The sequence below is a fragment of the Plutella xylostella genome, chromosome 18 (assembly GCF_932276165.1).
Source record: "Plutella xylostella chromosome 18, ilPluXylo3.1, whole genome shotgun sequence".
In the NCBI taxonomy this organism is placed as follows: Eukaryota; Metazoa; Arthropoda; class Insecta; order Lepidoptera; family Plutellidae; genus Plutella; species Plutella xylostella.
The window spans coordinates 9,685,053-9,699,184 of record NC_063998.1 but is presented as its reverse complement, the minus strand read 5'-3'; the positions used below and the strand labels follow the sequence as shown (position 1 = coordinate 9,699,184).

General features: G+C 37.2%; 1 protein-coding gene across 3 annotated transcripts in view; it reads left to right on the top strand.

Annotated features, from left to right (window-relative positions):
- Positions 1 to 14,132, top strand: part of LOC105388084 (protein PALS1) — a 104,628-nt gene that overhangs the window by 56,301 nt on the left and 34,195 nt on the right. For 2 of the 3 annotated variants that reach the window (XM_048627385.1, XM_048627384.1), the window contains exons 6-7: positions 6,490 to 6,602; positions 11,886 to 11,977. In XM_048627385.1, the coding sequence (XP_048483342.1) occupies positions 6,490 to 6,602; positions 11,886 to 11,977 (205 nt within the window). Of the gene's footprint in view, positions 1 to 6,489; positions 6,603 to 11,885; positions 12,401 to 14,132 lie in introns of all 3 variants that reach the window. The other variant, XM_048627383.1, reaches the window with a different exon arrangement.

Below are 14,132 nucleotides of genomic sequence, written 5' to 3'. Positions count from 1 at the left end.
TAGCTGTTCCCGCGCGCTTCGCTTCGCCTTAAAAAGTTTTCCCGTGGGAATTCCGGGATAAAAAGTAGCCTATGTTCTTTCCCATGGTCTAGACCGTATGTATACTAAATTTCATTCAAATCCGTTCAGTAGTTTTGGCGTGAAAGAGTAACAGACAGACAGACACAGTTACTATCGCATTTATAATATTAAGTTAGGATTGGCGACAGGCAGTAGGTACAGTTTTTGCATCTCATTCACACTTATTATGTGGAAGGTGTGTCCGGAAGTCAATGTAGTATCCATTATGCCCTCCATCCGGCCAATACCGCGGCTTTTTGTGTGATAAAACTTTTGGTAGTTTAGTAACTAACAGTAAGTTAGCACCGTACAAAATAAACCTGGATTGAATAGTTTTTTTTTACTTAAAGTCAACCGGTAAAAAAAAGTTAGGTACTTATGAGTTTTTTGTATATAATTAGCTAACTCTAACATTCAAGGTGGTTTCTCTTGACTGCCTGACTTATTTTTCCACTCGTAAGTACCTATATATCTATTAGGCAACAAAGTGATGGGTCCTCTCTTGTAGAAACACTTCGTATATTACTTGTGCAACTATTATAATGTAATTAAGGACAATATCCTAATTGATAACATTACGTGTCGGCCAAAATGTAATTAACACATCACAATTAATCTCGTTAAGTTGATTCTAATAATTTGGGATTACTTAGCTGTTTCCCGCGAGCTTCGCTTCGCATAATTAGGACACATAAACAAAAAAATAAATATACATAGTTACTTAAATATATAGAAATACAAGCTGTTCCCGCGAGCTTCGCTTCGCCTTAAAAAGTTTTCCCGTGGGAATTCCGGGATAAAAAGCAGCCTATGTTCTTTCTTAGGGTCTAGACCATATGTATACCAAATTTCATTTAAATCCGTTCACTAGTTTTGGCTTGAAGGAGTAACAGACAGACACAGTTACTTTCGCGTTTTTTATAATATTAGTTAGGATTGTTTGCTAGAGAGTATGCTAGCTTTTACTAAACTTTTATCTTCTTAGTTACATAAGTTCAGTGCATCATCTTCTTATTACACAACCGACAACACTTGCGATTCACTGTCAAACGTTGGCATATAGAAGCGTTTGCTTTTGTACTTCTTCTGAGGTTTGCTGTCGAGAGCTCAACAATGTACAATACTCATCATGAAAATTGTCATTCTCTCGTCTCGTCTGCGTCGGGATTGGCTAACACACTTCACTGCCATTTCCTGATTAGCTGCTCACTTTCATTGATTATCATCCGATCATTCGTATTAGCCGAAATAACTTACGTAAGTATATGAGTTATCGTTATCGATAGTAAGAAGGTATTATAAATTTAGAACATTTTAAACCTATTTTTTCCGTCTAAATCCCATACAGTCGTTTGCAATAGAAACCAGCAATCATGTAAACAAATATGGCGGACTGACATTGACAGCGTATTGTTTATGCCCATAGTGATGTCATAGTGTTCTAATTAGATTAAATATATAAGCCATAGACTATAAAATAAAACTGATTATATATAAAAAAAAGTGTTTATTAAAACAAATTTAAATCTTCGTCTTCGTCATCATCACTATCAGAAGTGTCGCCGGTGACCGTAATTATAAATCTATGTCTAAAATGCCGTCGAGCTTTTTAATTTTTCCTCTTCCTTTTTTAGTTTTGGTTAATTATATTAAGCTCTTGAATTTTTTTTAAATTGTATTCAAATAATATTAAATTAAAATAATTTATTAAATTAAAAATAAAAGATAACTTCAGATTACGAACAACACTAACTTTTCAATGACTTATAGAGTTCGATGAGTAAAAAACTAAGATGACAGCTTGTCAAATACTTCGAAATTTTTACGTTGCAAATGTTTTAACAAATTTAACTTATAAATACAAGTTAAATCGTGTTGAAGATAATGTGAAAACAATGGTGTGTTCGTTGAAATCAGACTATGTTCATAAATTGATCGAAAATGTATGTGATTACGGAGTAATCGTGACAATTTGGTTTGTTTACATGATTGCTGGTTTCCATTGCAAACCACTATAGGTCACACTTTCTTTTAATTTTTAAAACGCTAAATCAATCTGCGATAGTTTGGGAAAACGATGCATTTAGTTAACGAAAAAAAGTATGCTCGAGAACTATAATTTTTTGTCCCATCGGTAGGTATTAATTTTTAATTTAGATCATTATTTACTTTCAACTACCAAGACATCATAAATAACATACATATAATATGATTCGCATTCGCAAAGCACTATTAATAGTTAATAGCTGGCCCGGATCGCGCATTGTGTAGTACCGGACATGCCTCGCCGCTTGAAGGGTGTATCTTATCTCCTACACACGTCTGCTCGCCTGGTACTCCCTTTGTGGTGGATGCCAGTTCGGCTTGAGGACTGACGATGACATAGTCTAGGGTTTTAGATGGTTTTGTTTAATGTTTGATAACATTTGTTAACGATTTAAGCGTAGGTAGTTTTCTAAAACAGATTGCTTAGGACAACTTACGAGTTTGGCAAGTTCATTGTTCATAGAGCAAATTGTAGCTCTTTGGTAGAGATAAAATTATGTTATGGACTACCACATGGTAGTAATGAAAAGGACATCAATATTAAATTTTATGACAATAATTTGGACTCCGGAACCCTAATCCGAGTCATATTTATAACCTACTTAAATATCTAAAAGATCTTCAAACCATTGATCGGGCCTACAAAGATATACTCACTTTAATTCCCGTTCAAAGGCTGCCGTAAGGATTACTTTTTTATACAAACACATTATATTCGAGGTTTTTAGAATGTATATTCTAAAAACCTCGAATAAAAACAGAAGCGCCTGTAAAATTATATGAAATCCCTACGTTGGGATATTCTAACTTTTTTTATTGCACATTATACAAAGGCGAACTAAATGCTAGTCGCATTCTGTACCAGCTAACCTTTGCTGATGGAGAGAAAATAATTGGTACTGCAATAGGCTGAGAGGAGAGAAGTTTGTCCTTATCTAGTCCTTTTCTCTAAACAAAAATATGCAAATTTATTTAAAATTTTGGTCAATACGTATAATTTTTTGCCCCAGTTTAACTTATTTGGAAACAAAAATTCAACACATAAATAAAAATTCCTGATTTCAAAATGGGTACCATGTACCTCAGCCTTGTATGTACCTAAGTTAAAATAGTTTCACTTTTATCCGCACTACGCCGTCGTCGTTATTCCGAGGATACGGATGACTAATTCTATACACAATACACATGGCCGATCCCCTACCTGTCGCAGTCACCTGTATCTTGATGCAGGTAGACTGAGCATTCACGAGGGTCGCTGCCCCACCCTTGTTTATACAAAGATTGTCCTAGAACCGGGAAGTTTTATTCTTTAAGAGCATTTACGAAGATGGCTTTTTACGTTTGTTGGTTCGGTGTGTTTAGATGAGGGTTTATTTTATCTATCTAGACATTTGTAGGGAACGTGTTTAGTCGGGTTTAAGTTTACACTTGGTACAGTTAAGTACTAGTCCAAGTCAGAAAATAATTTCATCATATTTATATTTAAGTACAAACCTTGGTATCTATTAGGCGCAAGTATTTTAGATGTATCGAATCTTTTCTGTCTATTTTTTACCGATCACATCATGTTGTTAGCTACAGGCTTACACAAAAACACAATTCTAATATTCTCTATCTCTGTATCATTAAAGTCTTTATCCGTGGTTGTTTAAATATTATTCCAGTTCCAACTATTTATTGTAATAATACTGTCTGTAGGTAGTGAATGGCAGTGGGTAGAACAATGCTATTTGTGTTAAATGTAATGTTATATGTTTTATCATTTTATCTTCTGTCTGGTTATTAACAATTCGATTCGATTGTATTTCAAATTGAGTTGGTTGTATTTTTATAGGAATCACACTTTTATATAAGGGAAGCCGCTGGATGCAGATGGCGGGTGACCGTTTGGGGTGGCGATCGTTAGGAGAGGCCTATGTCCAACAGTGGACTACGGAAGGCTGAGAGAGAGAGAGAGAGAGAGATATGCTTAAACGACTGTAATCCGTGAAGGGGTAGTCAGAGGTAGAATAGTCGACCCGCATTGGCTAATGACAAAGATAAAACAAATGACAACTAACCTATAACCACATACAATAGCTCTGTTATAAAAACGTTGTGTTACTGTGTTAGTTATTATAAAGTCCGTTAGATCATGCGGCAGTCACCGTGACTGTGACGTCACACGCTACTGATTCCTACCTGCCTTATTACTTCCTCTACTACTATAAAAATCTTCACATATCATATTATTATTATGGCAAATTAAACCTTAAGTCTTGAACTCACAAAGTCGGTTTTAAAACGATGTCTCGTAAAAAGACCGTTTCATTGACAGGCCCTTATGTTGTTGAAGACGATTTCCCGAAATTGTTGCAGTTTTAACAATGCCTAATTTAGCGACAGTGTAAATTGGGCACCGCTCTTTCTGTTTGTGTTTTTATTGTTGTTTTCTATTTCGTCTACAATATTGTATCGTGTACAATTCAAATTTATTTCCAATACGTAAGTAATAGAACACTACACCGCATATAAAAAATTATTGCACTGAGTAACTTACATAAAAGGTTTGATCTTCTAGGCTTTCAAAAACTAATCAAAAAGTTATTCGTCAGTTAATCCGTTTTAAAACCCTTCATTTCAATAAAAAACAGAGCCGCGAGCACAGGATTCGATACTATTTTCGAATCTACACAAACATATGGAAAAAGAACAGTAACGACAACTGTCACTATTTACGAATAGATCTACACAAATGTATGGAAAAAACAAATGCCACTTTTCTAACTATGAAATATAAAGAGCGGTGGTAGCTCAGTCGGGTAAGCGCCCGCTTCTCAAGCAAGAGATGCGGGTTCGAATCCCGGCGCTGACATGTACCAATGAGTTCTTTTAACTTAAGTACAATGTATACCATCGCTCTTACGGTGAAGGAAAACATCGTGAGGAAACCTGCATATCTAGATTTAGCACATCTAGATATGTGAACCCACCAACCCGCAGTGGACCAGCGTGGTGGGAAATGGTCCAAGCTTAGGAAGGCAAGGCAGTTTAGACCTTGGGGATATGCACAAAGGTTCCACTCGAGAGAGCCAGGTGCAGGTACTTACACCCCCACAGAGAATAGAATAGAATAGAACTCTCAAATTTGCCTTACATTTTGACAGTGACATTTGACGATACGTAAGTAAACGGAGGTTTCGAATCCTGTGCTCGCGGCTCAGTTATAGTTGGATACATCCACGATATTGCATCCTACAATTTGATATTTCCATTCGATCTAACCGAACAGTGTCGATTCTGCCGCCACAAATACCACCGCTTATTGTAATTGAAACATTTTCACCAGTTATTGATGCAATGGGAGATTTTCAACCATAGACAAAAACCGATTATAGATGGCGCTAGTAAAGCTTCATACTCATCAGCTGTCATCAGCACTGCATTTTTTTAGCCGGCATGGATTCCCGTCATTTCGGCTAATACAAAATTCCAATGGATGTGAATTCAACTATATGCGATAACTAGCTGTTATATTATGGATAATATTAAGTGTTAACTAGTTTAAGACAGCTTTGTACCATTTATGTCATCTTCCGTTCCCTCAGAAGAATGCAGCTCATTAAAAACGACAGGCCGGATGCCATCTATTAGTCGATTTTGGAACTTTTAAACGTCAAAAGAAAATCTCCCATTGAAACATTTTCACCAGTCATTGATGCAATTCTCGGAGCTCCGGATTTATTATTCAAACATTTGCGTATTCAGTCGAAATGTTGCGATTGTTCCGAATTGACTTCATAGCGGTATAACGTCACTGTGTGCCGATCATAAACTACTATTTTAATTAGCTCCAGAGGGGTCACTCTATGTGACGAAAAACTAAGTTTCGGAGCGATGTTGCGCGAGCCACGACTCTATCTCGTTTTAGTAAACGTGCAGCTTTCTTTCTTTCGTTTTTCATCAGTATAGAGTAACCCCCATGGCCCGAGTGGGGGATTATAGTGCAATCAGCATCCTCGTATTTTCCATCAGAATAGAGCATTTGAACTACTTAAATCGAAATATCTACTATTAATTTAGGAGTAGAAGCTGTAGCCAAATAGTACTAAGCTAGGTATCATAGCTAACTAAATTTTAGGCAGGTAGTCTTAACTTAAAAAAAACCTTTTTATCCGTAGGCTATACTTAACTACAGTTTATAAATTTCCTTTACACAGTTTCACCCAATCTTAAAGCAAACTTATGGTCCATGTAATAAAGATATGTATACCTACAAATATACCCTATCTGATTTACCATCCAGTTCCACCCAACCAAAAAACCAACCATTTTTCGCATATTATATACTCCTTCTCATACACTGATTCTCATGTACTGAAGGTTCCATTTCTCTCCTTCCAGGCCCCGGCGCCGCTCCGGCTCGAGCATCGTGGTGCTGGACGCCGACGAAGACAAGCGCCCGCCTGATGATGACCAGAACATGATCGCCATGCTCTCCGTCACCGCCGACACCGGTAAGCACCCCCTGCTCTATGCACGCCTGGTACCGATGGCTGAAGTTTTCTGAAGTATTTATATTACCCAATCGCTCAGCCTATAATAATCCACTACAGGACATCGAGCCTCCTCCAAGACTTAATCTTGACAACTGCTAGTCCAGTTCTATAGTTTGTGAGTCTCCTTTCATGAACCGCTATCAGATAGTGGCAGTAGCTTGAAATCATCTTGTAAAAATAATAAATCATTCAAATATAGATAGGTAATATAATTATACAACTAACTTCGCAATATAAATGAGCATCGTCGTTTCGTTTATTGACGACCTCGAAAACACAATGGAACAAAAAATCATGTGAAAAAGTCACAAAAAACCTCGTATAATAATCGGTATGGAACATAATGTAAATTATGTTTCGGTGCTAATTTTATTCTATTGATGAAAAGAAACTTAAATCTAGTGGTTTCAGCGCATGGTTATTGTACTTTAACTTTATGTAATGTTACATGTATTAAATAAATAAAGATAAAAAAAAAACCTCGGTCCATTGGTAAAATTTAAATCCGCCATCCATCTAACTTCGCCCAAATTTGTTTATTGTTTTACATTGTGTAGCATCATAAGTAGTTGATGTTTGTAAACTTTATCGTTGTTAATAGCATCATCATTGTTATTTGATGGACAGTATTCGGTAAAGATATACGAACTCGTCCACTAGTGCAAACAGTGCTGTTACAAATATACAACATTTATACATGAGTGCTATTTACTGTGATGTATTTTGGCGTAAAGCAACGTACTGTGATTGCCGCTTTTAAATAAAAAGTTAATTTACGTGTATTGTTCATCTGTTTTTCATAAATTAAGATTAGATATTGAGTGATATTATCTTGGTGTTTTGTAGTGAATGTGTTAAGTCAACCTTTCCTACTATAATGCATAAATATCCAGATAGAACTCGTTTAATCAAACACGAAGCAAGACAGCCTACAACCTACCGTATTGAAGTTTTGGGTAAATTAATTTGAATATATTTACTATAAAATACAAACATGATATGGGTGATTCTTCGGGGACCGTATTTTCGACGGCGTTGAGGATATCTCTGTAACCAATTAAGATAATACCACGTAATTTTTTTTCAATACAATCTAGCTCTATCTCTATTTGTAACCAATCTCATTTTTTCAGTAAATGTTGTTTCAGTACTGAAAAAAATTATTTGAAGTGTGTTATTCTGATTCATATAGGGCGTCCGTTTGCCAGCTTGAGAAACAAAATGTTTAGTATCACATTTCCCTTTTAATTTATTAACATAAATTAAATTTTTATCAAAGGGCAATGAGTTTTCCTTTCACAAAAAAAATATTTAGTACTTATAAATACGTAAGTTTTTTTATGAATAAATAATTAAGGAGTGTCCGGCATGTAGTACTGATTCATATGTCGTAACATGTTGATGACCATACTTGGTCTTGTAGTGGCAATGGGAGTCTGGTTGTCCGCTCGCTGGAAGCCAGCTTTCCAACGCACCAGCCAGTAGATGGAGGTGCTCCTAGAAGGCCTACATCCAGGTGAAAAGAAGGTCATAATCTGATTCATATGGTCTTGGTTCAGGTACCCTTCTGATTAATATGTCTCCTGTAAAAAATATATTTTCTGAGTATGATTCTTCAATATGAGTTTCATGTAATACTCTTGGGTTACAGATTTATGAAAAAAATATTCAGCACTGTAGTGTGTATGTATTACGAACTACCTAAGGTTTTATGCAAAATCCTGATTCATATGTATATGATTCATACGGTAAAAAACCTCATCCTATACAGGATGTTCCAAAAGTATACGTCATGCTTTGGAAGGCTGATAGAACACCTTAGGAGTGACCAGAATATTGCTATATGACCTCAGTAAAATGTCGATAGTTTTTGAGATATTGACACTTTTATAAATTTTCTGAAAATTGTCGCCCTAGACCAGTTTTTTGCATGTCACTGGTACAAAATTCAATATTTTTAGTTTGAATTTTATTTTGCGTAACCTTCTATAGTTCTTCTATTGATGACAGTCCAAGAAGATTACCAGAAATGTTGTATGTTAAAAAAAAAGATGGTTTTCCTTGGTGTTCTTTTTTCTGTTTCTGATTCATATGGCCACAAAAAATTGTAACGTCAATAACTCAAAAACTACTTGATAAAAACGAGTGCCTTTTCCAATTATATGTTATTTGCTATATCCATTTTCATATAAACATATGTTATAGAGCTAAAAATGAAATTAAAAAATGGCCATATAAATCAGACGAAGAATGGAATTTCGAAGAATCACCCATATAGTCAAATAATGACGCATAGCTACCTATTTTTCTATCTATTTACTTACCTATTTCTGAGACCTTATCCCCAGCTTTGGAGTAGGCATATGTCTAGTTCATTATTACAGGCTGTTTGTAAGGCCTAACCTAAAAGACGATTACTCGGACTTTAGTATAATAAATTAAAATAAGTAACAACCAAGCCTTAACACAACATGCAGAATCACAAATATTAATAGGGTTCCGCTCATCTCGCATAATCTTTATTGACCAAAACTCATTTCGCATAACTCGTATGGTCTAAACTTTTTTGGCCGAACCATCACTTTGCCAAGACTTATGTGGCATAAGGCTCGTTTCGTCTAAAACTCTTTAGGCACAATCTTTAAACACCTAAGTTTCGTTTGCTCAAATTTATGTTGGTCTATACCTATGTATAATCTTGTTTCTCGTAATGTTATCTTAATAAATAATATATTAAGTACGTAGTAAATGTACAAATTGTGGTATTTTTCTCCTACATTCCGAAAATCACGATATTGTATGATGAAAAAATCGAAAGTTAACGACCAATATAATTATTACAAACCCCATGAGATCGAAACCTAAAAATAGGTGCGACGACGAGCAAAGCGAGGAGGAGCGTGTTAGGTGCACATGTTCATCAAAACCAAAGCGGAGCGCAGCGTAGCGGAGCGGAGCGTTTTCCAAACAGCGGAAACAATACAAGGCACCAGTTTGCGCTATGTAGGGAGACGCTCCGTCAAAGTTAAAGCCAAACGAATATTATTACTTTGTTTAAACCTAATAAACCTATGCCATAGCATTATTAGGCTATTCAAGATTTGGCCATACCATTATTAGGCTAAACAATGTTATGCGAAATAACTTTTTACTAAACGAGATTTATGCCATACGATTTTCGGCGTAACGAGACTTTGACCAAACGTTACTATGCAATACGAGATTAGGCAAATAAATCTTATGCCAAAAAAGGTAGAACCATATTAATAGTTTACATCGAATGCTTTAAAGGCTTTAAAGTATTTCTTGGACTGAACTTCATTTGGCATCTGTCACCTGTCTGTAAGTTTCCTCCTCGGAAGCATTTTCCCCGTATTGACATCGCCGATGTTTCATAAACTTTAACAATATCTTTCATCCCCTCCCCATTTATGCCCCCCTAGTAACACACAACAAAATGAAACCTGCAACTTTTCCCCATTCTGACCTGAATTCAGTTTTCTCACTAGATTCTTTCAATCAGGAGTTGAAAATTTTCCTTTTTTTCCACAAAACTTTCGTAACCGCTGGGTTAAACTTTTCTACTTGGACGAAGCAGGAAAATGCTATTGAAATATGTTCGATAAAATACGCTATTTAATATATCTAGGGAGGGAAGGAGGAATGGACCTAACCGTATATAGCAATAAGGGCGTGATGAATCGGTGTATGAATCCGTGCACTCAGTTGAATTATTGGCTATCGGTTGGTTTCATACAATCCTCGTTCGTACGTCAGGGTTTGTCCTGGACACTGGATTAATTTGCTTGAATAAAGTATTGACTGGTAGTTATGATATTATGTAGATACCAACGATATCGTTTTTTTACATTTTATACATAAATACATATGCTCACAACTGTAATCCCCGAAGGATGACATTTTATCATCATCATCACGACCCATTACGTCCCCACTGCTGGGGAACGGGTCTCCTTCCAATGAAGGAAGGGTTTAGGCCTAGTCCACCACGCTGGCCAAGTGCGGGTTGGTGGACCCCAACACAAGCAAGCTTGTGCTGAGAGAGTTGTCGGGTAAGTGGGCAACCCGACTGTCAGATGTTTTCAAGCCGCCCGAAGGCCTCTGACTAGGCTTAACGACTGCTGCCGAAGCAGCAACCGGGACCCACGGCTTAACGTGCCGTCCGAAGCACGGAAGCGTCCAGAAAAGCACCACTTGAAATTGGTCACCCATCCAATGGCTGACCGTGTCAGTTGTTGCTTAACCTCAGCGATCAGTTACGATCACTGAGGCCCACTCGACTACGGACGCTTACGACATTTTATATCATAGGAAAATTTTAAATTCAGAATTAATTCTGGGTTAGTCTACAGAATTTGGTTTATCGAGTTGTACTTCATACAAAATATACGTAAAAAAATTAAATCACCGCCTCCGAAGTAAGCAGGTTCTAGTTTTCATTGAAATCAGAATAAAAAAACATCGCATCTATTCAAACCCAAGGGAAAATTGGGTTTTTAAAATCGGTGTTTCGGTCCAACATACTCAGGGGTCCAATTCAAAGAGCCAAGAGAGTCCAACGTCCAGCCTCGTTAGTCGACGGGGACCGGGGTGCTTTATTTCACAATTTCAGTCGACTCTGTGCGGCAATTAACTGCCATTAACCACCCATCCACATTCATATTGACTCAACGGATAATTAATCTATTACATGCGAGCTTCTGATGGATTCTCGTTAGGGATTAATTGACCTGAAATGTTTTAGGGTTTAATCTCCCTCGCATTAGTGACTAAATAGTCTAAATATCTACAGTTAAGGCAACAAGCGGTGGTGACTCAGTGGTTCGAATCGAAAAAAAATCAGTGCAAAGAGGTTAAGGTTCGATCCGAGCGATGTTGAGGTACACCACAACGGAAAACATAGTTGCGAAACTTGATAGAACAATGCACCGAAAACATCTGCTTGCAATTTGCGAGGCTTGCCAGCAACTTCTCTCTGTGTAGCAGTCGGTTTTGTACGGATATAAATATACTTATTGCATATTTTCTTCTGAAACTCACTGAAGAAGACCATATTAAATTAACTTTAAAAATGTGGCTGTCCTATCGTACTCCGGTGGTACAGAGACCTTCACAACAGTGACGCACGCCTTCCCGTCCTCAGCAAATAGGTACATATATGCCATCGGCAAGAAAAAATGCGCTTCAAAAATACTAACCTCAAACTCTGTTTAATTCCAGGGCCGCACCGCGAGATGGCGGTGGACGTGCCTGACAGCTTCATCGCGCGCAACAAGACGCCCCCCCGCTACCCGCCCCCGCGGCCCCCGCAGGTACCCGCCCCCCCCGACTCCGACAGCTCGGGCAGCCTCAAGAACCACACCCTGGAGACCACATCCGGGCCCAGCTCCGGACTCAGCTTCGGAAGCAAGAAGAGCAAGGCGTCGACAGAAACCACCAAATGCGGGGACCTGTTTAGAATGGACACTCCCAGTGATCACAAAGTGCAGCTGCTGATTTCCAACGGAGATGATTCGCTTCTGGACGTCAGAGGAGTCTCCTACTCGGCCAGAACTGACTCTGTTCTGATACGAGAAGCGATGTACGCCAGCTACCAGCTGCCTCCAGGGTTCGACACGACCCCGGTGCTGCTAGGCAGGGAGGTGGCCGTGGATGTGCCGGATTCGTTTGTGCAGATAGTGAAAACGACCCCTAAGTACCCTAGCACGGATAGAAAGATCGAAGCGTTCCATAAGGTAATGGGGATTGGGCACGCTATCGCATGCTGTGATGGCCAATGGAGCAATTTTTGGCTACTTCATGAAGGTGTAATCCTTGCAAGGGATTCTTTGTTGCTAGGTATTCCAAATAACCTATCTGGTCTTCTGATCCATGAGACTTAGATCAGCGAATTCAACAGACCTGCATTGGTTATTTGGAAGTTTCGAGTTACTTGAGTTCCTTACAAGGATATAATGAAGGACCATCTTTTCATTGAAAATCGTCTTCATATGAAAACGGTTTATGATGACTATGGTAGTCCCTAGAGTCATCAGTTCCACTGGCCATCAGAAGAATAATTGGGATCCATTGGTACTAACTAACACGCATCAAGCGATCTGATCAGTTCAAATCACATCGCAGAGGAGTAGTTTACTAACACATCACATCATTTCATCTGAGGTTATGGTTTTGTCACTAACTTGGGGTACTTATGGTATAAACACAATATTTTATGTATTTTAAGTTTAAATTGTATGGTAAATACCTAACTGTAGGTGTAGAGAATAAGGAAGTAGGTATGGTATAGGTACCTATACTAGTTACTATGACTATAGTCATAGTTTAGTTAGTTAAGTATAGTTTATTTTACTCGGGGTTTAATTCCTCTTCGTCTTAGATTTCGATACACGTTTAATAATTACATAATAATATTTATCATGATAGGTTTCGTTAAAAGCGTATTTAAATCGATATTTATAAGAACTACTTAGATACTGTAAGTTATTTTTAATTGAAAATGGTTTATCCGAATACGACCGATTGCAAATGAAATTCCAAATACTTAGCGAAAGTGACAGTTTCAGTCAAGTTTTCGTTAATACTGCACATAAATACTGCACGACATTTTTACAAATTGCATAAAAGATAAACAATATTTTTGTGTCATTTTAATTCAAATATTATTAAATAAATAAATTACAGCTAAAATAAATGCTTTAATTGCGAAATTAACTATTTTTGCTAGTAAGTATTAAATTGGTTTTTATGTTTTTTTTAAAACCTAGTTTTTTTAAAAATCGAATAAAAAGACACACAAAGATTGTTTACCTTTTGTGCCAAGTAATAATGAATGCAGTATTACAAATTCATTTCGCACACAACGTTGCAATCATCAGTGTGAATAGTCCATTTATTAATTAAAATAATTCGCTTTAAATTATGTAATTATTCCCACATAATATCATAATATCACCATTATTAATATAGGTAATCTAATAATTCGTTCGTAAGTAGAATCATACATTAATACAATTCCATTCCCATAACCAATCATCAAAATCATTACTCAAAGCTACCTGCAATTCTGCACTGATTAACAACGCAAACCTATCTATAAGTAGGTAGGTAGTTTATCATTATTTAATTTTATAAGATAACAAGGGGTTACAAAAAAGAGCCTTGAGCGGTGATAGCTCAGTCGGGTAAGCGCCCGCTTCTCACGCAATAGATGCTAGTTCGAATCCCGGCGCTGACATGTTCCAATGAGTTCTTTTAACTTAAGCACAATGTATACCATCGCTCTTACGGTGAAGGAAAACATCGTGAGGAAACCTGCATATCTAGATTTAGCACATCTAGATACTTAAATATAATGCAGTCTCTGCATGGCAAAGAGAGATGGCCCAAGGCAAAGTTTCAGTGTCTCAAGTTACTGACACATAGGTACAAGTGCCTATGATTTGCTTAGGAACGTGAAAATTGGCA